The sequence below is a fragment of the Procambarus clarkii genome, chromosome 4 (genome assembly GCF_040958095.1).
Source record: "Procambarus clarkii isolate CNS0578487 chromosome 4, FALCON_Pclarkii_2.0, whole genome shotgun sequence".
Lineage (NCBI taxonomy): Eukaryota > Metazoa > Arthropoda > Malacostraca > Decapoda > Cambaridae > Procambarus > Procambarus clarkii.
The window spans coordinates 23,193,048-23,220,104 of record NC_091153.1 but is presented as its reverse complement, the minus strand read 5'-3'; the positions used below and the strand labels follow the sequence as shown (position 1 = coordinate 23,220,104).

Sequence of the window (27,057 nt, the reverse complement as noted above, 5' to 3'; positions counted from 1 at the left end):
CTCGTATCTCATGCCTCTTAGTTCTGGGACTAGTCTAGTGGCATACCTTGGAACTTTTTCCAGCTTCGTCTTGTGCTTGACAAGGTACGGGTTCCATGCTGGGGCCGCATACTCCAGGATTGGTCTTACATATGTGGTATACAAGATTCTGAATGATTCCTTACACAGGTTCCTGAAGGTTGTTCTGATGTTAGCCAGCCTCGCATATGCTGCAGACGTTATTCTTTTTATGTGGGCTTCAGGAGACAGGTTTGGTGTGATATCAACTCCTTTCTCTCTGTCCGTTTCATTAAGTACTTCATCTCCTATACTGTATCCTGTGTCTGGCCTCCTGTTTCCACTGCCTAGTTTCATTACTTTGCATTTACTCGGGTTGAACTTCAACAGCCATTTGTTGGACCATTCACTCAGTCTGTCTAGGTCATCTTGTAGCCTTCTACTATCATCCTCAGTTTCAATCCTCCTCATAATTTTTGCATCATCGGCAAGCATTGAGAGAAACGATTCTATACCCTCTGGGAGATCATTTACATATATCAGAAACAGTATAGGTCCATGGACTGACCCCTGCGGGACTCCACTCGTAACGTCTCGCCAATCTGAAACCTCACCCCTCATACTGACTCGTTGTCTTCTGTTGCTTAGGTACTCCCTTATCCAACGGAGTACCTTCCCTTTCACTCCAGCCGGCATCTCCAGCTTTTTCACTAGCCTCTTGTGTGGCACTGTATCAAGTGCTTTCTGACAATCCAAAAATATGCAGTCTGCCCACCCTTCTCTTTCTTGCCTTATTTTTGTTGCCTGGTCGTAGAATTCAAGTAACCCTGTGAGGCAGGACCTGCCATCCCTGAACCCATGTTGATGCTGTGTTACAAAGTTCCTTCGCTCCAGATGCTCTATCCCCTTTCTTGTATATCGGGACTACGTCAGCTGCTTTCCAAATTTCTTGCAGTTCCCCTGTTACCAGTGATTTGTTATATTTCAGCACAGTTCTTCTGCTTCTTCCTTTAATATCCAAGGGGAGATTCCATCTGGGACTATAGCCCTTGTCACATCCAACTCTAGTAAACACTTCCTTACTTCCCCGCTGGTAATCTCAAACTCTTCCAGTGGTTCCTGGTTAGCTATTCCCTCTCTTATCTCTGGAATTTCTCCTTGCTCTAAGGTGAAGACCTCCTGGAATTTCTTATTCAGTTACTCACACACTTCCTTGTTGTTTGTAGTGAATCCTTCCGCCCCTATCCTTAATTTCATAACCTGTTCCTTTACTGTTGTTTTTCTCCTGATGTGACTATGTAGCAGTTTAGGCTGAGTCTGCCTTGCTTGCGATGTCATTTTCGTATTGTCTTTCTGCCTCTCTTCTCATCCTGACATATTCATTTCTGGCATTCTGGTATCTTTCTCTGCTCTCCAGTGTTCTGTTATTCCTATAGTTTTTCCTTGCCCTTTTACTTTGCTGCTTAGCTAGCCTACATCTCTGATTAAACCATGGGTTTCTCATCTTCATTTCACTGTTTTCCTTTTGGACTGGGACAAACTTGTTTGCTGCGTCCTTGCAGTTCTGCGTGATGTAGTCCATCATATCTTGGACCGTCTTTTCCCTGAGCTCTGTTTCCCATGCTATATCTGTTAGGAATTTTCTTATCTCCTCATAGTTTCCCCTTTCGGTATGCTAACCTTTTGCTTTCGGTATCCCTCCTCGAGTTCAATAATCCTTCTTCAATCAGGTTCTCAAACACCAGTACACTGTGGTCGCTCATTTCTACTGGGGCCTCATAACCGATTTCTCTTATGTCGGAGTCGTTCAGAGTGAAGACCAGGTCGAGTCTCGCTGGTTCGTCATTTCCTCACCTCCAGTAGTTTGGCTCTTCACGTATCCTCGCCTCCATGTGGTTCCTTATTCTCCCAGGGAATCCTTCCGTGATTGAAGTCCCCCATGATGAGCAGGTGGGATCTATTTCTACAGCCAGCAGAGGCTGCCCTCTCAATTATAGTGTTAACTGCCATGTTGTTTTTGCACACTTGACTGGGTCTTCTGTCATTTGGTGGAGGGCTGTATATTACTGCTACTACTATTTTTGGTCCTCCCATTGTCATGGTGCCTGCTATGTAGTCTCTGAACCCCCTCACAGCCCGGGATGGCCATCTCCTTAAAACTCCATTCCTTTCTCATCAGTAGGGCCACTCCGCCTCCTCCCCTACCTTCCCTCTCTTTCTTTATTACTGTGTACTCCTGGGGAAACACGGCATTCGTTATGATTCCAGAGAGTTTTATTTCCGTGAGTCCGATTACATCTAGGTTCACTTCTTGTGCTCTTTCCCTTATTTCACTTGTCTTGCTTGTGATCCCAACTATGTTCGAGTACATCACCCTGAAACTGATTCTCTTCTGTTTCTCCTCTTGGGGGGACCTGTGGGATCTGGGGTGAGTGGGAGCTGGGAGGATCTGGTACGGGGAGACTGGTGGAGGAGGAAGGGCTTGAGGGGGTGGGGGAGAGGGGGAGGATAGGGGGGAGGGTAGGGGGGGAGAATGAGAGGGGGATGGTTGGAGGGGAGAGTGAGAGGGAGGGGTTGGGGGGGGTGGGAGGGGGAGGGTTGGGGAAGCATGGGGGGAGGAGAGGCTTTGGGAGATGGGGGGCATAAAAGGGGGAGGAAAGGAAGGAGGAGGTGGGTGAGGAAGAGGGGAGGGTTTAGGGGAGTGGTGTAGAGGGGAAGACTTAGGTGGGGTGGGGGAGAGTGGGGGGCAGGGGAGAACGAAGGGCTTGGGGGTGGGAGAGACGGGAGGGCATGTGGGAGAAGGGGGGGGATGGGGGGAGAAGGGAGGTCCTGGGGAGAGGGGTGAGTGGGAGGAAGGGGATGGGCGGGGGAGGGTGCCCTAGGTGGTTACTTAGTGCTGGGCCTGACAGGGGATGGGGCATGTATGGTGTCTGTTGGGTAGAATGTGAGGGGTAGTGCCCCACTCCCTGTGGCTGTTGCACTGTTTGAAGAGGGTTCCCCACTCCCCTCTAGGGTTGTAGGGTTTGGGGTTGTGGTTCTCTGATTCCTTTCTCTCTCCCTGAGCTCCTTCCTCGTGTCTGCTGCCTGCTTTCTCTCTTCCCTTGTCATATCCCTCTGCAGGAATACTTTTTTGAACTTCTGTGCATTTGCTAGACAGCACTTCCTTGCTGACAGTTCCTCTTTCATGATTTCGCTCATGAATACCACCTTTATCATTCGGTTTCTGTCCTTGTTGTACTTTCCAAGCCTGAAAACCTTTTCAACATTTTGGTTACTGTCCTCCATCCTTACCTCTTTAAGGATCTCAATAACTATGTGTGTGTGTGTGTGTGTGTGTGTGTGTGTGTGTGTGTGTGTGTGTGTGTGTGTGTGTGTGTGTGTGTGTGTGTGTACTCACCTAGTTGTGTTTGCGGGGGTTGAGCTCTGGCTCTTTGGTCCCGCCTCTCAACCGTCAATCAACAGGTGTACAGATTCCTGAGCCTATCGGGCTCTGTCATATCTACACTTGAAACTGTGTATGGAGTCAGCCTCCACCACATCACTTCCTAATGCATTCCATTTGTCAACCACTCTGACACTAAAAAAGTTCTTTCTAATATCTCTGTGGCTCATTTGGGCACTCAGTTTCCACCTGTGTCCCCTTGTGCGTGTTCCCCTTGTGTTAAATAGACTGTCTTTATCTACCCTATCAATCCCCTTCAGAATCTTGAATGTGGTGATCATGTCCCCCCTAACTCTTCTGTCTTCCAGCGAAGTGAGGTTTAATTCCCGTAGTCTCTCCTCGTAGCTCATACCTCTCAGCTCGGGTACTAGTCTGGTGGCAAACCTTTGAACCTTTTCCAGTTTAGTCTTATTCTTGACTTGATATGGACTCCATGCTGGGGCTGCATACTCCAGGATTGGTCTGACATATGTGGTATACAAAGTTCTGAATGATTCAATGTGTGTGTGTGTGTGTTTGAGAGAGAAACTTCTTAGTGAGATTAAGAAATTTAAACATAAAATACGTGAGAAGCCTTTAATGTCTTATGGGTGGAGTCGAGTCATATAATTCCTTTTGCCGGGGACTGGAAGAATGTACTTTAGGCTAATTTATATTGAGATCTCACATTGGTCGAATTACTGATGTTTGCAAGGATGCCACACACAACAGTTACCTAACTCACGGATACCTATATTTACTGCTGGGGGATCAGACGCATCAGATGAAAGGAAACGTGCCAAACCATCCCTGTTTTCTCGCTCTCTCCCATCCAGGTATCGAACTCTGTTTCCCTGATTGTGAGCCGAGAACATAGACTCCAGTGGTGTGCAATTTTCCACTAGTTGGAAAAATTCTGGAGTTTATTCCATGTATCCTATTATATATATTTTATATATATATTGATGAAAGATTAACATTTATACATGTGTATAGATGTGGAGCGCGAGTAATCGTATGTGTACAAGGAAGGTATTTAACCCAGATTGCCAGCAGCACAGCAGGACGCCTTAAGCACACACACACGTCACTTGCCACCAGTAGTTATAACAACCAAAGCCAAGTGGGAGGTTTGCAGAAACATGAAGGCCTCATAATTTGATTATTCTCACTGATAATTGGTTGTTTCATCGCCCATTATATTGTAGTAGTAGGCGACCCCATTATACATCGATTCTAATAACAAGTGGATATACTTACCAATTCCTGGCAGTAAGGAAGATACGGGCTCACTGGTCTGCTGAAATAAGCAACCCTTCCTCCGAATAGACAGTACGTTTTAATACTAAATGTAATAAGTACAATCCTGACTATCGGCATAGTACATAAATACACTTAATCGCCAGCATCGCACCTAAATATTGTGAATATTACAGTTTACCTGAAAAGCTGTATAGAACACCACGACCTAACCTAACCTTCTTAGTGTAGGAGGACAAGCATGTAAATAGCATTTATTGCTTCTTAATTACAATTAGTACTTAACCTATAGCTATATTGACATTACAATTTTATAAAAGTAATAAAACAAAACTAAAGTCTCTCAATAAATTATAAAGTAACTCAGGATATATCTTGAGGTTATATTATAATTTTAAGAAGGATATTTAAAACAAAATTGTAAAATCTCCATTGTTTCATAAAACTGAAAAATAAATTCTTTATATTTAAAACTTATGTATATAGAATTGAACACGAAAACTTCATCCTATAAATTTTGAGTGTATTAACAGAATATGAGAATATATGGGGAGGTAAATGTAACAGCACAATTAAGTATATATATTCTATGCAGACAGTCAGGAATGTACTTATTACGTTTAGTATTTAAACGTACCGTCCATTCGGAGTAAGGGTTGGAAATAAGGGAGTGGAGGCACTTACTATTCCTCTACAGGAGAGGTGGGGGTTGCGGCAAGATTACCTACCCATATATTCTCGGCGGCAAGATGGACTCACCGATCTTCTGGAGGAAGGCGGCGTAGTTGTTGTGGACCACCGGGTCTGAGGGCCGGGCAGCTAACAGTGCCAGGTGGAGGCTCTCGGCCTCCGTGGAGCGTCCGGCCTCGCTGTAGAGCCCAGCCAGGGCCGACACGGCATCCCTGTTGGTTGCATCGTGGCGTAGACTCTCCTCCAGCAGCGTCACCGCCTCCACCATGCGACCCTGCTGCCTGGTGGGGAGACAAGGGAAGAGAGGATTATCTTCCAGTAACACTTCCAGATCCTCCCAAAGTGCTATATTGTTCGTTGGGTTGAAAGGCAGGACGAGCTGGGGAGGAATTCCCTGCCACCAGCACCTCTTTTCAGACGCTTAAATAATTCAGATATCTAACTGCCTGCAACGTGAAACAAAACAAACGGGGGCTGAATTTGGTGGGAGCGAAGCTGGGCAAATTCTCAAGGGTGTATATTTTTCTGTAACGATCGGCATGCCAGCAGAACGGCGCTCACGTTCACTCTCGCATTTGTTCCTTATCAGGAAAAACGCCGTGTGTGTGTGTGTGTGTACTCACCTAGTTGTGTTTGCGGGGGTTGAGCTCTGGCTCTTTGGTCCCGCCTCTCAACCGTCAATCAACAGGTGTACAGGTTCCTGAGCCTATTGGGCTCTATCATATCTACACTTGAAACTGTGTATGGAGTCAGCCTCCACCACATTACTTCCTAATGCATTCCATTTGTCAACCACTCTGACACTAAAAAAGTTCTTTCTAATATCCCTGTGGCTCATTTGGGCACTCAGTTTCCACCTGTGTCCCCTAGTGCGTGTGCCCCTTGTGTTAAATAGCCTGTCTTTATCAACCCTGTCGATTCCCGTGAGAATCTTGAATGTGGTGATCCTGTCCCCCCTAATTCTTCTGTCTTCAAACGAAGTGAGGTTTAATTCCTGAAGTCTGTCCTCGTAGCTCATTCCTCTCACCTCGGGTACTAATGTGGTGGCAAACCTTTGAACCTTTTCCAGTTTAGTCTTATGCTTGACTAGATATGGATTCCTTGTTGGAGCCGCATACTCCAGGATTGGTCTGACATATGTGGTATATAATGTTCTGAAAGATTCCTTACGCAAGTTTCTAAAGGCCGTCCTTATGTTAGCCAACCTGGCATATGCTGCTGATGTTATCCACTTGATATGAGCTTCAGGGGACAGGTCTGGCGTGATATCAACCCCCAGGTCTTTCTCTCTCTCTGACTCTTGAAGTATCTCATCTCCCAAATGATACCTTGTAACTGGTCTCCTGCTTCCTGCCCCTATCTTCATTACATTACATTTGCTTGGGTTAAACTCTAACAGCCATTTGTTCGACCATTCCTGCAGCTTGTCTAGGTCTTCTTGAAGCCTCAAGCTGTCCTCCTCTGTCTTAATCCTTCTCGTAATTTTGGCGTCGTCAGCAAACATTGAGAGGAATGAGGCTATACCCTCTGGGAGATCATTTACGTATATCAGAAACAGGATAGGTCAAAGCACAGAGCCCTGTGGGACTCCACTGGTGACTTCACGCCATTCTGAGGTCTCACCCCTCACTGTAACTGTCTGCTTCCTATTACTTAGGTACTCCCTTATCCACTGGAGCACCCTACCAGTTACTCCTGCCTGTTTCTCCTGCTTATGCATCAACCTTTTATGGGGTACTGTGTCAAAGGCTTTCCGACACTCCAAAAAAATGCAGTCCGCCCATCCTTCTCTTTCTTACTTAATCTTTGTCACCTGATCGTAGAATTCTATCAAGCCTGTAAGGCAAGATTTACCCTCTCTGAACCCATGTTGATGGGTTGTCACGAAGTCTCTTCTCTCCAGATGTGTTACTAGGTTTTTTCTCACAATCTTCTCCATCACCTTGCATGGTATACAAGGACACTGGCCTGTAGTTCAGTGCCTCTTGTCTGTTACCCTTTTTGTATATTGGTACTACATTAGCAGTCTTCCATATTTCTGGTAGGTCTCCCGTTTCCAGTGACCTACTATACACTATGGAGAGTGGCAAGCAAAGTGCTCCTGCCTACTCTTTCAATACCCATGGTGAGATTTCGTCCGGCCCAACAGCTTTTCTCACATCCAGCTCCAATAGGTGCTTCTTCACCTCATCTCTTGTAATTTCGAACCTTTCCAAGGTCACCTGGTTTGCTGCCATCACTCCTAGCGCCATGACATCTCCCTGTTCTATTGTAAAGACCTCTTGGAACCTTTTGTTGAGTTCTTCACACACCTTTTTGTCATTCTCTGTGTACCTGTCCTCGCCCACCCTAAGTTTCATCACCTGTTCCTTCACTGTTGTCTTCCTCCTGATTTGACTGTGTAGTAGCTTTGGTTCGGTCTTGGCTTTATTAACTATATCATTTTCATACCTTTTCTCAGCTGCTCTTCTCACACTAACATACTCGTTCCTGGTTCTCAGGTATCTCTCTCTACTTTCTGGTGTTCTGTTATTACGGAAGTTCCTCCATGCCCTTTTGTTCAGCTCCTTTGCTTTCATACATTCCCTATTAAACCACGGATTCTTCCTTTGCTTCTCTGTTTTCTCCTGTCGGGCTGGGACAAACCTGCTTACAGCCTCCTGACATTTTTGGGTGACATAGTCCATCATGTCCTGTACGGACTTGGTTCCGAGTTCTGTGTCCCAATGTATATCCCATAGGAATTTATTCATCTCCACACACACATCTGTGTGTGTGTGTGTACTTTCCTTAGGAGCATAACCTCCCTACTCCCCCCTCTCAAACCCCCACAAGTCTCCAGTCCCCCCCCCCTCTCCACTCTCAATCCCCTACGAGTCCCCAGTACCACAACTGTACCATATAGGTTCACTGAAAATTAATTAAATAATTTGTTAATTTAAATGTAGTTTTAGTTTGACTTTTGATGTCAAGTTGTTCCATGTTAGAGACAATATTCCTGATATTATTTTATTTTAGCGATTGTGGTTTTCTTATGAAGTTGTTTTATTATGATAATAGAGGCAGGCACAACAAAGGCAGAACACGCTGAAAACACCTGCGACTACCGACCTACCACAGCGAAACATCTGTCACTACGGAACTACCACGGATAAATAGCTGTTTCAACAAGATTGGTCAGTAATCACAGGTGTTCCTCATTCAGCCTATATTCTGATGGTCTCTGGCGCTGACTCTGAATAATTCCTCCACTCTGTGTCATATTATCATGCGACAGGTCGTTACAAGACTACTCTCCGGTGTAACTTGATTATTAAGGAATAATGTCTTCCCCGCTAATGGCTGTGTGAAGGTCAAGTTCACTCTCGGCGTTACACATGAGAGGACTTCCTTATACACGCGCGTACACACACACACACACACACACACACACACACACACACACACACACACACACACACACACACATACACACACACACACACACATACACACACACACACATACACACACACACTCACACACACACACACACACTCACACACACACACACACACACACACACACACACATACACACACACACACACACACACACACACACACTCACACACACACACACACACACACACACACACACACACACACACACACACACACATACACACACACACACACACACACACACACACACACACACACACACTCACACACACACACACACTCACACACACACACACACACACACACACACACACACACACACACACACACACACACACACACACACATTACCAAGCACTGTTAATTTATCTTATTACATCTTGGCGCTCTTACATCATGCCTCAAGCGACAATAACATGAGTCTCCACATGCTGTTTATGCCCAGCTTGGCTGTCCTCTGATATTGTGCCTTCTCACTTAAATACATATATACCAATAGGAGAGTGTGCCCAAGACTCTAGGCCTGACGCTTGCAGCTTGCCTCACAAACATTTGCAGGGGGATTGGCGTAGTTTGAGTAGGCCTAAAGTAAACACTAAGAAATATTAGTAATTAAAGCCACCCCCGTCCCCCAGGCGATTTTCGTGACGTCAAGTGTGAAATATATGGTGTGATTTCCGTAGAGTTGTAGTGATTTTAATGTATTTTCTGAGAGGAAGTCTGCGAAGCAGGGACGGGAAGGGGAAGGAGGACGAGAGGGGGGGGGGGGCAGAAGGAAAAAATGAGAAAAATTTAAATGGAAAACGGATAAAAGAAAATAATAGACATTAGGCCCATACATTTGTTTCATTGCTTCTTAATAGTCCATTTTCTGAGAGAGAGAGGGGGAGAGAGAGAGAGAGAGAGAGAGAGAGAGAGAGAGAGAGAGAGAGAGAGGGGAATGATGATGAGGACGAGGGGGAAAGGCGTGAATAGTGGGGAAGAGGGTGAAAGAGGGAGGAAGAGACGCGCCTATATCCATTCTATATAAATAAATTTAAATTGTCAGTTGGAGGGGGAGGTTACGGAAATGGGAGTGATGGGGGGGGGGGGATAACAGTTAAGATGAGTGGGGAAAGGGGAAAAGAAAGGTGGAATAGGAGACGAAGCCACCGGTGCATCCCTCGCCCCGGCGGCTACTCATCCTAGTAGATTCATCATAATACTTGAAGGTTAAAGAAACATATTATTCAAGTACCCAAAATAAAGTCTGAATCACGAGAAAATGAAACGCCCAACCTTATACAGAGTCGTACAGATTCCCATTTTCCCGCCTGCAAATGTCGTCTGCCTGGCTAGGAAGCCTGGTCGAGGACCGGGCCGCGGGGACACTAAGCCCCGAAATCATGGCAAGGTAAGGTGCCCCGCCAGAGAAGGGATCCTCAGAGCTTCGTGACTGCTGGAAATCGCTGCGCCTCGTAATTTGTTCGTGCCTATTTCCCTCACAAGGAAGATGAGCCAGTAGACGACCATTCAGGGAAACACCACCATAGTGACGTATTTCCTAGTACAACCTGTCATCAGGTTACTAACCCTTCAAGGATTATATCACAGTATTTGACGTATTCCATACAACAATGCATTGATTTTTTTTGGCCAAAGATCGTTACTAATCACGATTTCCTAGATCTTTCACGCGATCAGACATTGCTCTTTCAACATTTTACAGCTCGATTTGGGAACTCTTTTTTTTATGCTCAAAACCCTGCATTTTCCTGCATTAAACTGCATCTGTTAATCTTTTCAACCCTAGTCAATTGTTGATCAGACCTCACACTAGAAAGTGAAGGGATGACGACGTTTCGTCGTCGTCCCTTGAGAATGGTCCAGGACGGTCAGGACATCGACTTGAGAATGGTCCAGGACGGACCGAAAGGTCGTCGTCCCTTCACTTTCTAGTGTGTGGTCTGGTCAACAGACTTCAGCCACGTTATTGTGACTCCTCGACTGCCTTGTCAATTGTTAAGGATCCACCGGCTGATTCAAACGTCCCGGTCCTTCCTCCAACACGTGAGAGTGAGGAGAATGTTGCCCCAGAGAAGCAGCGACAGATCATTTTTGTTTGTCAAAACATCATTTGGCACCACCAGACACAAGACGTTGACCTAATTCAAGCTTGGAATCGCTATACATATTTGGCACTCGTGTGTCATAGTTACAAACATCGAGAAGGGTCTGCATCCGCCTTTGGGATCAAACAACGGGTTGGCCACAAACAACGGGTTGGCCACAAACAACGGGTTTGCCACAAACAACGGGTTGGCCACAAGCAACGAGTTGGCCACAAACAACAGGTTGGCCACAAACAACGAGTTGGCCACAAACAACGGGTTGGCCACGAACAACGGGTTGGCCACAAACAACGGGTTGGCCACAAACAACGAGTTGGCCACAAACAACGGGTTGGCCACGAACAACGGGTTGGCCACAAACAACGGGTTGGCCACAAACAACGGGTTGGCCACAAACAACGAGTTGGCCACAAACAACGGGTTGGCCACGAACAACGAGTTAGCCACAAACAACGGGTTGGCCACGAACAACGGGTTAGCCACAAACAACGGGTTGGCCACAAACAACGGGTTGGCCACGAACAACGGGTTAGCCACAAACAACGGGTTGGCCACTAACAACGGGTTGGCCACAAACAACGAGTTGGCCACAAACAACGGGTTGGCCACGAACAACGGGTTGGCCACAAACAACGAGTTGGCCACAAACAACGGCATGGCCACAAACAACGGGTTGGCCACTAACAACGAGTTGGCCACAAACAACGGGTTGGCCACGAACAACGGGTTGGCCACAAACAACGAGTTGGCCACAAACAACGGCATGGCCACAAACAACGGGTTGGCCACTAACAACGAGTTGGCCACAAACAACGGGTTGGCCACGAACAACGGGTTGGCCACAAACAACGAGTTGGCCACAAACAACGGCATGGCCACAAACAACGGGTTGGCCACTAACAACGGCATGGCCACAAACAACGGGTTGGCCACAAACAACGGGTTAGCCACAAACAACGGGTTGGCCACAAACAACGGGTTAGCCACAAACAACGGGTTAGCCACAAACAACGGGTTGGCCACAAACAACGGGTTGGCCACAAACAACGGGTTGGCCACAAACAACGGGTTGGCCACAAACAACGGGTTGGCCACAAACAACGGGTTGGCCACAAACAACGGGTTGGCCACAAACAACGGGTTGGCCACAAACAACGGGTTGGCCACAAACAACGGGTTGGTCACAAACAACGGCATGGCCACAAACAACGGGTTGGCCACAAACAACGGGTTGGCCACTAACAACGGGTTGGCCACTAACAACGGGTTGGCCACTAACAACGGGTTGGCCACAAACAACGGCATGGCCACAAACAACGGGTTGGCCACAAACAACGGGTTGGCCACTAACAACGGGTTGGCCACTAACAACGGGTTGGCCACTAACAACGGGTTGGCCACAAACAACGGGTTGGCCACAAACAACGGGTTGGTCACAAACAACGGGTTGGCCACAAACAACGGGTTGGCCACAAACAACGGGTTGGCCACTAACAACGGGTTGGCCACTAACAACGGGTTGGCCACTAACAACGGGTTGGCCACAAACAACGGGTTGGCCACAAACAACGGGTTGGCCACAAACAACGGGTTGGCCACAAACAACGGGTTGGCCACAAACAACGGGATGGCCACAAACAACGGGATGGCCACAAACAACGGGTTGGTCACAAACAACGGGTTGGCCACAAACAACGGGTTGGCCACTAACAACGGGTTGGCCACTAACAACGGGTTGGCCACTAACAACGGGTTGGCCACTAACAGCGGGTTGGCCACAAACAACGGGATGGCCACAAACAACGGGTTGGCCACAAACAACGGGTTGGCCACAAACAACGGGTGGCCACAAACAACGGGTTGGCCACAAACAACGGGTTGGCCACGAACAACGGGTTGGCCACAAACAACGGGTTGGCCACAAACAACGGGTTGGCCACAAACAACGGGTGGCCACAAACAACGGGTTGGCCACAAACAACGGGTGGCCACAAACAACGGGTTGGCCACAAACAACGGGATGGCCACAAACAACGGGTTGGCCACAAACAACGGGTTGGCCACAAACAACGGGTTGGCCACTAACAACGGGTTGACCACAAACAACGGGTTGGCCACAAACAACGGGTTGGCCACAAACAACGGGATGGCCACAAACAACGGGATAGCCACAAACAACGGGTTGGCCACTAACAACGGGTTGACCACAAACAACGGGTTGGCCACTAACAACGGGTTGACCACAAACAACGGGTTGGCCACAAACAACGGGTTGGCCACAAACAACGGGATGGCCACAAACAACGGGTTGACCACAAACAACGGGTGGCCACAAACAACGGGTTGACCACTAACAACGGGTTGACCACAAACAACGGGTTGGCCACAAACAACGGGTTGGTCACAAACAACGGGTTGGCCACAAACAACGGGTTGGCCACAAACAACGGGATGGCCACAAACAACGGGATAGCCACAAACAACGGGTGGCCACAAACAACAAAGGCTCACTTGTGAACCTTGGACATTAACAAGACAATGTATATCAATATACTGGTGGAAGTCTCGTGACCAGCTTTGTGCGGTTGTCTCGTCACTTTTATATTTAAAAATTGTATTTTCACAGCGAGACAGAGAAAGAGGGGAGGGGGGGGGGTGATGCAACTGAGGGAGAGGGGAGGGGGGGGGTGATGCAACTGAGGGAGAGGGGAAAGGAGGTTCATATAACTGAAGCAGAGGAAAGGGGGGATTTATATAACTATAGTTTAAATTTTATGCAATATAAATAATGAGCAATCAAAGCCTCATACATACGCCAAGGGTGGTGTATCTGATATTATATTGGTAATATAAACATTTCTATATAAATTTTGGTATTTAGCCCTTGTAATTTGTTTATTTTCCTATCTCACATTATATATATATATATGTCGTACCTAGTAGCCAGAACGCACTTCTCAGCCTACTATGCAAGGCCCGATTTGCCTTATAAGCCAAGTTTTCATAAATTAATATATTTTCTCTATTTTTTTTTCTTATGAAACGATAAAGCTACCCATTTCATTATGTATGAGGTCAATTTTTTTTATTGGCGTTAAAATTAACTTAGATATATGACCGAACCTAACCAACCCTACCTAAGCTAACCTAACCTATCTTTATAGGTTAGGTTCGGTAGCCGAAAAAGTTAGGTTAGGTTAGGTTAGGTAGTCGAAAAAACATTAATTCATGAAAACTTGGCTTATTAAGCAAATCGGGCCTTGCATAGTAGGCTGAGAAGTGCGTTCTGGCAACTAGGTACGACATATTATATATATATATATATATATATATATATATATATATATATATATATATATATATATATATATATATATATATATATATATATATATACATACATATATAATGTATATGCACTTTTCTAACCACAATGAATGTGGATAATAATACTTAATCCACTTAGGCAATAGGAGCCTTGAACCATCGACCACCAGAACGGTAGCCAGCTGCTCTAACCAGCAAGCTACTGAACGAACCACAACAAGAGTGGCCCTCGTAGATGCCCAACTGGTATCCAATTGAGACTGAAGTGCCGCCACTTGAGCACAGAGGCACTAGGAGATCTACGCCCCAGTCATATATATGTACTCTGTGGCACCCCTGTGGGAGGCCTAAATGGATTCCAGTTGTGTATCTTCCAGATTCTCTCATATTGTGGAGTGTTCAGTAGCTCAGTGGTTAGCTCTGCTGGCTCATGCTGTTCTGGTGGTCACTGGTTCGAAGCTTCTAATGCCAGAGTGAATGAAATTCACTCCATGGTTAGATAGAGTGAAGATAGACTCCATGTTTAGACCCAGGGCCATATCGTGTTAGAGAAAGTGTTCCTTGCAAGAATTGCTTATGTTTTGTGTAACTGCCTTTTCCACCTGACCAAGGTGGTGAACACTGAGCACTTGAGTCATGTCACTGGGGGACTCCCTCCCCTGGTGTAGGTGGGAGATATAACGGTGGACTCCCTCCCCTGGTGTAGGTGGAAGATATAGCAGAGGACTCCCCTCCCCTGGTGTAGGTGGGAGATATAACGGTGGACTCCCTCCCCTGGTGTAGGTGGGAGATATAACGGTGGACTCCCTCCCCTGGTGTAGGTGGGAGATATAACAGTGGACTCCCTCCCCTGGTGTAGGTGGGAGATATAACGGTGGACTCCCTCCCCTGGTGTAGGTGGGAGATATAACGGTGGACTCCCTCCCCTGGTGTAGGTGGGAGATATAACAGTGGACTCCCTCCCCTGGTGTAGGTGGGAGATATAACGGTGGACTCCCTCCCCTGGTGTAGGTGGGAGATATAACGGTGGACTCCCTCCCCTGGTGTAGGTGGGAGATATAACAGTGGACTCCCTCCCCTGGTGTAGGTGGGAGATATAACGGTGGACTCCCTCCCCTGGTGTAGGTGGGAGATATAACGGTGGACTCCCTCCCCTGGTGTAGGTGGGAGATATAACAGTGGACTCCCTCCCCTGGTGTAGGTGGGAGATATAACGGTGGACTCCCTCCCCTGGTGTAGGTGGGAGATATAACGGTGGACTCCCTCCCCTGGTGTAGGTGGGAGATATAACGGTGGACTCCCTCCCCTGGTGTAGGAGGAAGATATAACAGTGGACTCCCTCCCCAGGTGTAGGAGGAAGATATAACAGTGGACTCCCTCCCCTGGTGTAGGTGGGAGATATAACAGTGGACTCCCTCCCCTGGTGTAGGTGGGAGATATAACAGTGGACTCCCTCCCCTGGTGTAGGCGGAAGATATAGCAGAGGACTCCCTCCCCTGGTGTTGGAGAAAGATATAACAGTGGACTCCCTCCCCTGGTGTAGGAGGAAGATATAACAGAGGACTCCCTCCCCTGGTGTAGGTGGGAGATATAACAGTGGACTCCCTCCCCTGGTGTAGGTGGAAGATATAACAGTGGACTCCCTCCCCTGGTGTAGGTGGAAGATATAACAGTGGACTCCCTCCCCTGGTGTAGGCGGAAGATATAGCAGAGGACTCCCTCCCCTGGTGTAGGTGGGAGATATAGCAGTGGACTCCCTCCCCCTGGTGTAGGAGGAAGATATTACAGTGGACTCCCTCCCCTGGTGTAGGAGGAAGATATTACAGTGGACTCCCTCCCCTGGTGTAGGAGGAAGATATTACAGTGGACTCCCTCCCCTGGTGTAGGTGGGGGATATAACAGAGGACTCCCTCCCCTGGTGTAGGAGGAAGATATAACAGTGGACTCCCTCCCCTTGTGTAGGAGGAAAATATAACAGTGGACTCCCTCCCCTGGTGTAGGAGGAAGATATAACAGTGGACTCCCTCCCCTGGTGTAGGAGGAAGATATAACAGTGGACTCCCTCCCCTGGTGTAGGAGGAAGATATTACAATGGACTCCCTCCCCTGGTGTAGGAGGAAGATATAACAGTGGACTCCCTCCCCTGGTGTAGGAGGGAGATATAACAGTGGACTCCCTCCCCTGGTGTAGGTGGAAGATATAACAGTGGACTCCCTCCCCTGGTGTAGGAGGAAGATATAGCAGAGGATTCCCTCCCCTGGTGTAGGAGGAAGATATAGCAGAGGACTCCCTCCCCTGGTGTAGGTGGGAGATATAGCAGTGGACTCCCTCCCCCTGGTGTAGGAGGAAGATATTACAGTGGACTCCCTCCCCTGGTGTAGGAGGAAGATATTACAGTGGACTCCCTCCCCTGGTGTAGGAGGAAGATATTACAGTGGACTCCCTCCCCTGGTGTAGGAGGAAGATATAGCAGAGGACTCCCTCCCCTGGTGTAGGAGGAAGATATTACAGTGGACTCCCTCCCCTGGTGTAGGTGGGAGATATAACAGAGGACTCCCTCCCCTGGTGTAGGAGGAAGATATAACAGTGGACTCCCTCCCCTTGTGTAGGAGGAAGATATAACAGTGGACTCCCTCCCCTGGTGTAGGAGGAAGATATAACAGTGGACTCCCTCCCCTGGTGTAGGAGGAAGATATAACAGTGGACTCCCTCCCCTGGTGTAGGTGGAAGATATAACAGTGGAATCCCTCCCCTGGTGTAGGTGGGAGATATAACAGTGGACACCTTTTTTTTTAGCTTCTCCCGACTCTCCCATTTCTCTCCAGTTATTTAAATAAATGATATCGGGATTCGAGCCCAGTTTGACCCAAGTGGGAATATCTGGCTACCCGCGGCCAGATGCAGCGATAACGAAGCCTGGAAACCCCGTGTATAAGACTATAAGACTTAATAAGATATAAGACTATAAGATTATAAGATAAGCAATAAGATTACCCACCTCAGTTTTATTGCAATAAGGAAGCTTATTACATTGCCACCAAACTTAATGCAATTTCCGTCTCTTTTTGAAGATAGATTTTTGTCACTCAGAATACTTATGTTATTAGGTTATTGTCCTTTGTATTTGGTATTTGTTTATTTTTGTTTACTGATGTAATTACTTTACAAATGTGATTGGATTTACAGAAAAAGTTTCACACAAAGCTGTGTTTATATAACACCTCGGATGAGTTTGAATATCAGCAATTGCGGCCATTTGTTACGAAATTATAGCGCTTTGAACAATGAAATATAGCCTTTGAACTTTATATGGGCGTACGCTGGGGATTATTGGTGCATGTTTATATACTGCTTTGGTTTATATATAATATATATATAATATATATATAATATATATATATAATATATATATAATATATATATATAATATATATATATATATATATATATATATATATATATATATATATATATATATATATATATATATATATAAACAGCTGGTGTGGGACTACACATGTGTATCCACCCTGGCCCGACACCTATGTGCACTTCGGTGCTGATCAAGCAGGTGGGGCGGCCAACCACAGGGAAATAGCAAAATCAGTCAAGTACAGGCGACTGGAAGGTCAATACACCTTTGTTCCCATAGCGTCTGAGACGCATGGCCCCTGGGGCAAGAGTGCCTTGGGATTTCTAAAGGAATTAGGCTCCAAGCTCATTGACGTCACCAGAGACCCAAGAGCTGCCAGTTTTTTGTTTCAGCGTCTCAGTGTGGCGATCCAGAGGGGCAAACGCCTGCTGCATCCTCGGTTCCTGTCCGGAAGCGGATGAGCTTCAAGAGATCAACAACCTTTGAGCACTCTTTGCATCAACCAATGTATATCTTGTAACCTTTAAGTACATACAATAAAGCAAAAAACAACCATAGGGAAGGGGGTGGTAGGAGAAAAGTACACAGAAACTGTATTGGAGAGACCTAAACATTCCCTCTAATGCGTTATGTGTGATTTCCTCCGAGGCTATGGGTCCCCCTTCTTCCAGCCAGAGATGGTATACTCCCTTCCCAAATTTTTCTTATATATATATATATATATATATATATATATACTTGAAAGTTCCAAATGCCCTTGCTGGGACTAATTCTTCTGCCAGGGTAATGCAAAGCTGAGTGCTGTACCACTGTACCCCCACCCCACAAAGCTGAGTGCTGTACCATTGTACCACCACCCCACAAAGCTGAGTGCTGTACCACTGTACCCCCACCCCACAAACCTGAGTGCTGTACCATTGTACCACCACCCCACAAAGCTGAGTGCTGTACCACTGTACCACCACCCCACAAAGCTGAGTGCTGTACCACTGTACCACCACCCCACAAAGCTGAGTGCTGTACCACTACCCCACAAAGCTGAGTGCTGTACCACTGTACCACCACACCACAAAGCTGAGTGCTGTACCACTGTACCACCACCCCACAGAGCAGAGTGCTGTACCACTGTACCCCCACCCCACAGAGCAGAGTGCTGTACCACTGTACCCCCACCCCACAAAGCTGAGTGCTGTACCACCGTACCCCCACCCCACAAAGCTGAGTGCTGTACCACTGTACCACCACCCCACAGAGCAGAGTGCTGTACCACTGTACCCCCACCCCACAGAGCAGAGTGCTGTACCACTGTACCCCCACCCCACAAAGCTGAGTGCTGTACCACTGTACCACCACCCCACAAAGCTGAGTGCTGTACCACTGTACCACCACCCCACAAAGCTGAGTGCTGTACCACTGTACCACCACCCCACAAAGCAGAGTGCTGTACCACTGTACCACCACCCCACAAGGCTGAGTGCTGTACCACTGTACCACCACCCCACAAAGCTGAGTGCTGTACCACTGTACCACCACCCCACAAAGCAGAGTGCTGTACCACTGTACCACCACCCCACAAGGCTGAGTGCTGTACCACTGTACCACCACCCCACAAAGCTGAGTGCTGTACCACTGTACCACCACCCCACAAAGCTGAGTGCTGTACCACTGTACCACCACCTCACAAAGCTGAGTGCTGTACCACTGTACCACCACCCCACAAAGCTGAGTGCTGTACCACTGTACCACCACACCACAAAGCTGAGTGCTGTACCACTGTACCCCCACCCCACAGAGCAGAGTGCTGTACCACTGTACCCCCACCCCACAGAGCAGAGTGCTGTACCACTGTACCCCCACCCCACAAAGCTGAGTGCTGTACCACTGTACCCCCACCCCACAAAGCAGAGTGCTGTACCACTGTACCACCACCCCACAAAGCTGAGTGCTGTACCACTGTACCCCCACCCCACAAAGCTGAGTGCTGTACCACTGTACCACCACCCCACAAAGCTGAGTGCTGTACCACTGTACCACCACCCCACAAAGCTGAGTGCTGTACCACTGTACCACCACCCCACAAAGCTGAGTGCTGTACCACTGTACCACCACCCCACAAAGCAGAGTGCTGTACCACTGTACCACCACCCCACAAAGCTGAGTGCTGTACCACTGTACCACCACCCCACAAAGCTGAGTGCTGTACCACTGTACCACCACCCCACAAAGCTGAGTGCTGTACCACTGTACCACCACCCCACAAAGCAGAGTGCTGTACCACTGTACCACCACCCCACAAAGCTGAGTGCTGTACCACTGTACCACCACCCCACAAAGCTGAGTGCTGTACCACTGTACCACCACCCCACAAAGCTGAGTGCTGTACCACTGTACCACCACCCCACAAAGCTGAGTGCTGTACCACTGTACCCCCACCCCACAAAGCTGAGTGCTGTACCACTGTACCACCACCCCACAAAGCAGAGTGCTGTACCACTGTACCACCACCCCACAAAGCTGAGTGCTGTACCACTGTACCACCACCCCACAAAGCAGAGTGCTGTACCACTGTACCACCACCCCACAAAGCTGAGTGCTGTACCACTGTACCACCACCCCACAAAGCTGAGTGCTGTACCACTGTACCACCACCCCACAAAGCTGAGTGCTGTACCACTGTACCACCACCCCACAAAGCTGAGTGCTGTACCACTGTACCACCACCCCACAAAGCTGAGTGCTGTACCACTGTACCCCCACCCCACAAAGCTGAGTGCTGTACCACTGTACCACCACCCCACAAAGCTGAGTGCTGTACCACTGTACCACCACCCCACAAAGCAGAGTGCTGTACCACTGTACCACCACCCCACAAAGCTGAGTGCTGTACCACTGTACCACCACCCCACAAAGCTGAGTGCTGTACCACTGTACCACCACCCCACAAAGCTGAGTGCTGTACCACTGTACCACCACCCCACAAAGCTGAGTGCTGTACCACTGTACCACCACCCCACAAAGCTGAGTGCTGTACCACTGTACCACCAGCCAACAATAAGCATGGGGAGAGTCTTATGCACTCATATAACCCCATGCCCGAGTGCATTCGGGTGATGTGGTCAACTATTTCCTGTAGTCCAGGTTTAAGCCACAGAACATAAGCTAAGGGAACCCAAGGGTTCCTAAGCCAGAGCCGGACTACTTGGCCTAGTATGCAAAGGGACCCATTTGACTAACAGGCAGAGTGATTTTCGTTATTTTTAACTATTTATTTTCAAATTTGTTTATTCTAATCAATTTTTTATTATACTAAGAACATGAACTACTGACGTTGCTAGGTTAGGTTGGTGGAGGTGTGTAGCATATGTATAAATGGTGTGTACTGTGGTGGGTGGACTGTGTACCATACAATGGTGTAACTAGGTACGGTACTGGTACGGTTCGGTACGGTGTAACTAGGTACGGTACTGGTACGGTTCGGTACGGTGTAACTAGGTACGGTACTGGTACGGTTCGGTACGGTGTAAATAAGCTGATACTGTTCCTCCTGTGAGGTGTACAACTTGTGCTCGTGTGGGGCGTGGAGGGTGTAGGCAGTCAGAAATGATCACGTATCTACTGTAAGAGGTTAACCAGAAAGCAGAGGACACGAAAGATGGTGTAACTTAAATGTCACTTACTGTCTGAGGTTGGCCAAGTTGTAGTAGGCGTGGGCGTGGTGTGGGTGGGCCTTCAGGGCCATCCGGAAGTGGTTCTCGGCCTCCGAGGTGTCGTTAAGAAGTGTGCCCAGGTTGTTGTGGGCGCTGGAGTGCCCCGGCCACAGTCTGAAGGAGAGAGCCAGTGGTCAGCACCAGGATGCGAGGGGGAGGGGCCAGCGCCTACAGAGACGGGGTCCGAACCCATACAGAGGTAAACAAAAGGAAAACATTGGAAAGCGAAGATCGCGAGACTGGTCAGAGTTTGTGGAGATATCTAAAAAAAACATATATTGTCCGGAACAACTTTGGTGGAGCTACCTGGCCAGACCTGCGGGTGTGTGTGAGCCACACTCATCACCAACAGGTGCAGCGGTGTTGGCAGAAACACAGCCAGGGACTCCTTGATGGTCGGTTTTGATATACAATATTGTCACTAGGATAATAGACTTGGAGCTACATAGGAATGGACATCATATATATGTATATATATATGTATATATATGTGTATATATATATATATATATATATATATATATATATATATATATATATATAATATATATATATATATATATATATATATATATATATATATATATATATATATATATATATATATGTCGTACCTAGTAGCCAGAACGCACTTCTCAGCCTACTATTCAAGGCCCGATTTGCCTAATAAGCCAAGTTTTCCTGAATTAATATATTTTCTCTAATTTTTTTCTTATGAAATGATAAAGCTACCCATTTCATCATGTATGAGGTCAATTTTATTTTATTGGAGTTAAAATTAACGTAGATATATGACCGAACCTAACCAACCCTACCTAACCTAACCTAACATATCTTTATAGGTTAGGTTAGGTTAGGTAGCAGAAAAAGTTAGGTTAGGTTAGGTAGGTTAGGTAGTCGAAAAATCATTAATTCATGAAAACTTGGCTTATTAGGCAAATCGGGCCATGCATAGTAGGCTGAGAAGTGCGTTCTGGCTACTAGGTACGACATATATATATATATATATATATATATATATATATATATATATATATATATATATATATATATATATATATATATATAAACCCGGCGAGCACATGTCTATTATATTACCCTGTAACCTGTTCTATGAATTATCAACCACTTTTTTCCAAAGCAATATTTAACCAGATGTTTCCTCAGTCTAAGCTTATCCACATTTTATCCATTGTTTCGTGTTCTGTGTTGCGGTGTTCAACGTTAAAGTTCAACTTTAAAATTAAAGTTGAACACTTTAATATCCCCTTTGTTATACTATTTCACGCACCTGTACACTTCACGCACCTGTACACTTCACGCACCTGTAGACTTCATGCACCGGTACACTCCACGCACCTGTACACTTCACGCACCTGTACACTACACGCACCGGTACACTTCACGCACCGGTACACTTCACGCACCGGTACACTTCACGCACCGGTACACTTCACGCACCGGTACACTACACGCACCGGTACACTTCACGCACCGGTACACTTCACGCACCGGTACACTACACGCACCGGTACACTTCACGCACCTGTACACTTCACGCACCTGTACACTTCACGCACCTGTACACTTCACGCACCTGTACACTCCACGCACCTGTACACTTCACGCACTGGTACACTACACGCACCTGTACACTTCACGCACCGGTACACTTCACGCACCTGTACACTTCACGCACCTGTACACTTCACGCACCTGTACACTCCACGCACCTGTACACTTCACGCACTGGTACACTACACGCACCTGTACACTTCACGCACCGGTACACTTCACGCACCTGTACACTTCACGCACCTGTACACTTCACGCACCTGTACACTCCACGCACCTGTACACTTCACGCACCTGTACACTTCACGCACCTGTACACTTCAAGCACCTGTACACTCCACGCACCTGTACACTTCACGCACCTGTACACTTCACGCACCTGTACACTTCAAGCACCTGTACACTCCACGCACCTGTATACTCCACGCACCTGTACACTTCACGCACCTGTACACTTCACGCACCTGTACACTTCACGCACCTGTACACTTCATGCACCGGTACACTTCGCGCACCTGTACACTCCACGCACCTGTACACTTCACGCACCTGTACACTTCACGCACCTGTACACTTCATGCACCGGTACACTTCACGCACTGGTACACTACACGCACCTGTACACTTCACGCACCGGTACACTACACGCACTGGTACACTTCACGCACCGGTACACTTCACGCACCGGTACACTTCACGCACCGGTACACTTCACGCACCGGTACACTACACGCACCGGTACACTTCACGCACCTGTACACTTCACGCACCTGTACACTTCACGCACCTGTACACTTCACACACCGGTACTGTGGGATATCTGGGGCTTGACTCATATATTCCATTATTTACTTATTGCATTTAATAAATCGAAGGACCACCCAATTTTGAGAAAAGAGGGAAACTAATAGAAGTGATCATTAGAATAACACTAGAGAACCAGTGTCTATGGATAACCATTAAAGGAATAATCACTTGAAATAATGAATGGACTGTATTATTAATTAATTAAAGTCAGAGCCTCAAAGACCTACATTGGGAGGGGGGGTATTTCTAGAAATTCATATATATCTAGGACCAGTGTGGTTCGCCACCAGTTCATTGTTGAGTAAATGATATAATAAATCTAAACTACTATAGATTCAAAATATGAGAACTCAAATTGTGAATATTAAAGATCATGAATTACTGAGCAACAGTCTGAGCAAAACACATTAATTACCAATCATCACTTTATCATTAATTACCAATCATCACATCAATAATAATCTATGCAATGCAAAGATTCTACAGGAATTATTTAAGAATCATTAATCATATTAAATAAATTTGCACGAAAAAATGTCTTAGCTTTAGGACGATTTCTGTAACATCATTTCGTCATTCGTCCTCGTGGTCACAGGATCTCCACAAAGATAGAACTCGAGGTGAATATCACGAATGATGAGAAACAACTTGACGACTCCTCGTATACACGCTGAAATCCGAGAAATTTAAGTAGCATTTGAATAGGCTACATTTTATTTTCAATATTCATGAAAACGGAGGAAATTGTCGAACTTTTACTAACGTTGTATATTGGGTATCCTCGCTATATGACGACAGACTACTCACAAATATATAATCTAGGATGATGCATCAAACGAGAAACATATACTTAACATGAGCGTACTAAATACTGAAGTCTGCCGAAACCGCGTCAGCCAGTCCCTGACGTCCACTGCTGTGTACGTGTAATTACGGGTCTTGGCTTCAATTGTTGACGCGTTATTAACTGGCTGGGCACTATAGAACACGTGGATAAGTAATTATTAACTGTTGACCGAGTATCAACGTAATTCTTGCCGATAAATTCCCCAGTCACTACCACGTGTCTCGCCACTCTTCACGCCAGGGATGCCTCCTCTCGCACAATGGCGTCTCCCCCTCCCTCAACCCGTCTCTCGCATTCACCACAGAAATTATTAATCACGAATAATTCTTTTCCACGCAATTATGGATGTAATACGTTAATGAGAACTGGGTTGCAATTACAGGGACTTAAATATTATCATATTCTCGTTTTATGGTGTTAAACGATAAATGGAGAAGATTTTATTTTCTCCATGGCATTCGCACGTAACAGATAAAACTGCTACTTGATAACAATTTTAGCTAATAACTCTCGGTTTTAGATTATCGGGAGACATATTATCCGTAGGTAATTATTACACGGCATACTGATAATTTTAGAGAACCACATTCAATTCTCTAACACATTGGTAATAAACGCGTCTAACTGGACATTGCATCAGATAATGTTGCTACTCGATTTCATGAGAATTCTAGCACTAATACGCAGATGAAATGGTTTAATTTATGTTGACACTACCGTTAGTAAAATTAGGAACTACTGTAGTTAGTATATAATAATGATGATGTATTATAATACAATAGTAGTTTATTAGTGTTGGAAATTTCCAACAGGTACACTACACGCACTGTTGGAAATTTCCAACACTAAATACAACACTTGTATTATTATTAATTATTACTAAATCTACTAATCATTGTAGTAATTAAAATTATCCAAACGTAGAGTTCACATGTACTAATAATTACATCTGTACAATAAGGCTAGAATTCTTACGTCACCAGACGCCAGTATTGCGTCAGATTCCATTATAATAAACACAACTATATCCAATGTGTCTGAGAATTGAGTTTGATTCTCTATAAACCAACGGTGTTCTGTGTGATAATTATTTACAGATAAACTGATCCCCAACTAATGCCAAATAGAGCGTTTATAGTTATAACTGTTATCTGGTAATAAATTTAACGTCACGCGTGAATGCCCTGGAGAGACTTTAATTCATCTCCATTGCTTGTTTACCATCGTAAAACGGGCAAATAATAATATTTAACTCCTCTGAATAATAAACTCGTCCTTATCCGAGCATTTCAATCACAACTGCGAGAAATGATAATATTCGTAGTAAATAATTTGTGTATCAAACGCGGGACGCGGAGCAGGGGAGACGGGAGTACACGAGGCGACGCGCTCGGAGAGAGACGCCATTACCCAAGCCACCAGGGTAGACGCCACCAAGAGCTCCAGATGAAAGTCGCCACTGTGAGGTGTGAAGAACCTTTGCAGACAACAACTTAGCTGGTGTCAGTGTCACTTTACACATCGTGTTGAATTGTCAAGAGATTTAATTTGACATTCAGCCAGGAACCTGTTAAATTTGTTCCGTGTAGCACAACGTGACCGGCCAGATAAGCGCGTCAACATCTAGGCTAGGCTCGACACCACGTGTTCGTTACAACGACGCCTGAACCTAGGACGCGAACTTCGGCAAGCTTTAACTTACACAGTGCCCTATTAGCTAAGTACCTTTATTCCCATTTGATGCATCATTTAGGAGGGGGTTATAGCTGGGTAGCTTGTCGTCACGCAGAGCGACTATAAAAAACCACAGGTTATTATTTACCTCATTTATTTAATTTAATTTTCTTGAACATATATGTCTAGCAGCTTAATCTGTTGCTACTGAATATAATTTGATTTACAGCGTGTGAAGAATTCCCCGAGCTGTCATTTCCCATGTTAATCATCTCCCAGTGTTCCATGATGAGTCCAGGAGATTCCGAGGATGAGTCATAACCGACTTCTTGGAAATCGTCTTCAAGCTAAGACCCTTTACGTATTCCTTAAATTCCATTATCTGTAGTATTATTCATGTAGAGCACTGTTTCTTTGGATTGACATGTGTTTATTATAATTATTAATTTCTCATGTTATAATCTATGTTCTTATTGGTGATAAATATAATGATTCTATAATTGGTCATAGGATTAGATTATTGCATAATGAACTGGTGCACGAACCACACTAGTTCCTGGACATATATGAAGTTCCAGTAATAACCCCCCAATGTAGGTGTTTGAGGCTTTGATTCAGTTAAATTATACAGCCCATTAATTTATATAAGTGATCATATTCTCTAGTATTTATCCATAGTTACTGGTTCATCTAGGAATTTTCTAATGATCATATTTTATTAGTTTCCCTCTTTACTATAAAAGCGGGTGGTCCTTCATAATAGAATTTCATTACATTAATATTTAAATAAATAGAGTCAAACCCCAAATGTCCCACATTATGGTC

The 27,057-nt window shown here is 46.0% G+C and overlaps 1 protein-coding gene across 1 annotated transcript in view; it reads right to left on the bottom strand.

Moving 5' to 3' along the window:
- The window catches only part of LOC123749362 (protein O-mannosyl-transferase TMTC1-like), a 589,924-nt gene that overhangs the window by 49,852 nt on the left and 513,015 nt on the right, over window positions 1-27,057 (bottom strand). Inside the window, 2 exon segments of the mRNA XM_069335441.1 lie at window positions 5,438-5,649; window positions 21,300-21,443. Of these exon segments, the coding sequence (XP_069191542.1) occupies window positions 5,438-5,649; window positions 21,300-21,443 (356 nt within the window).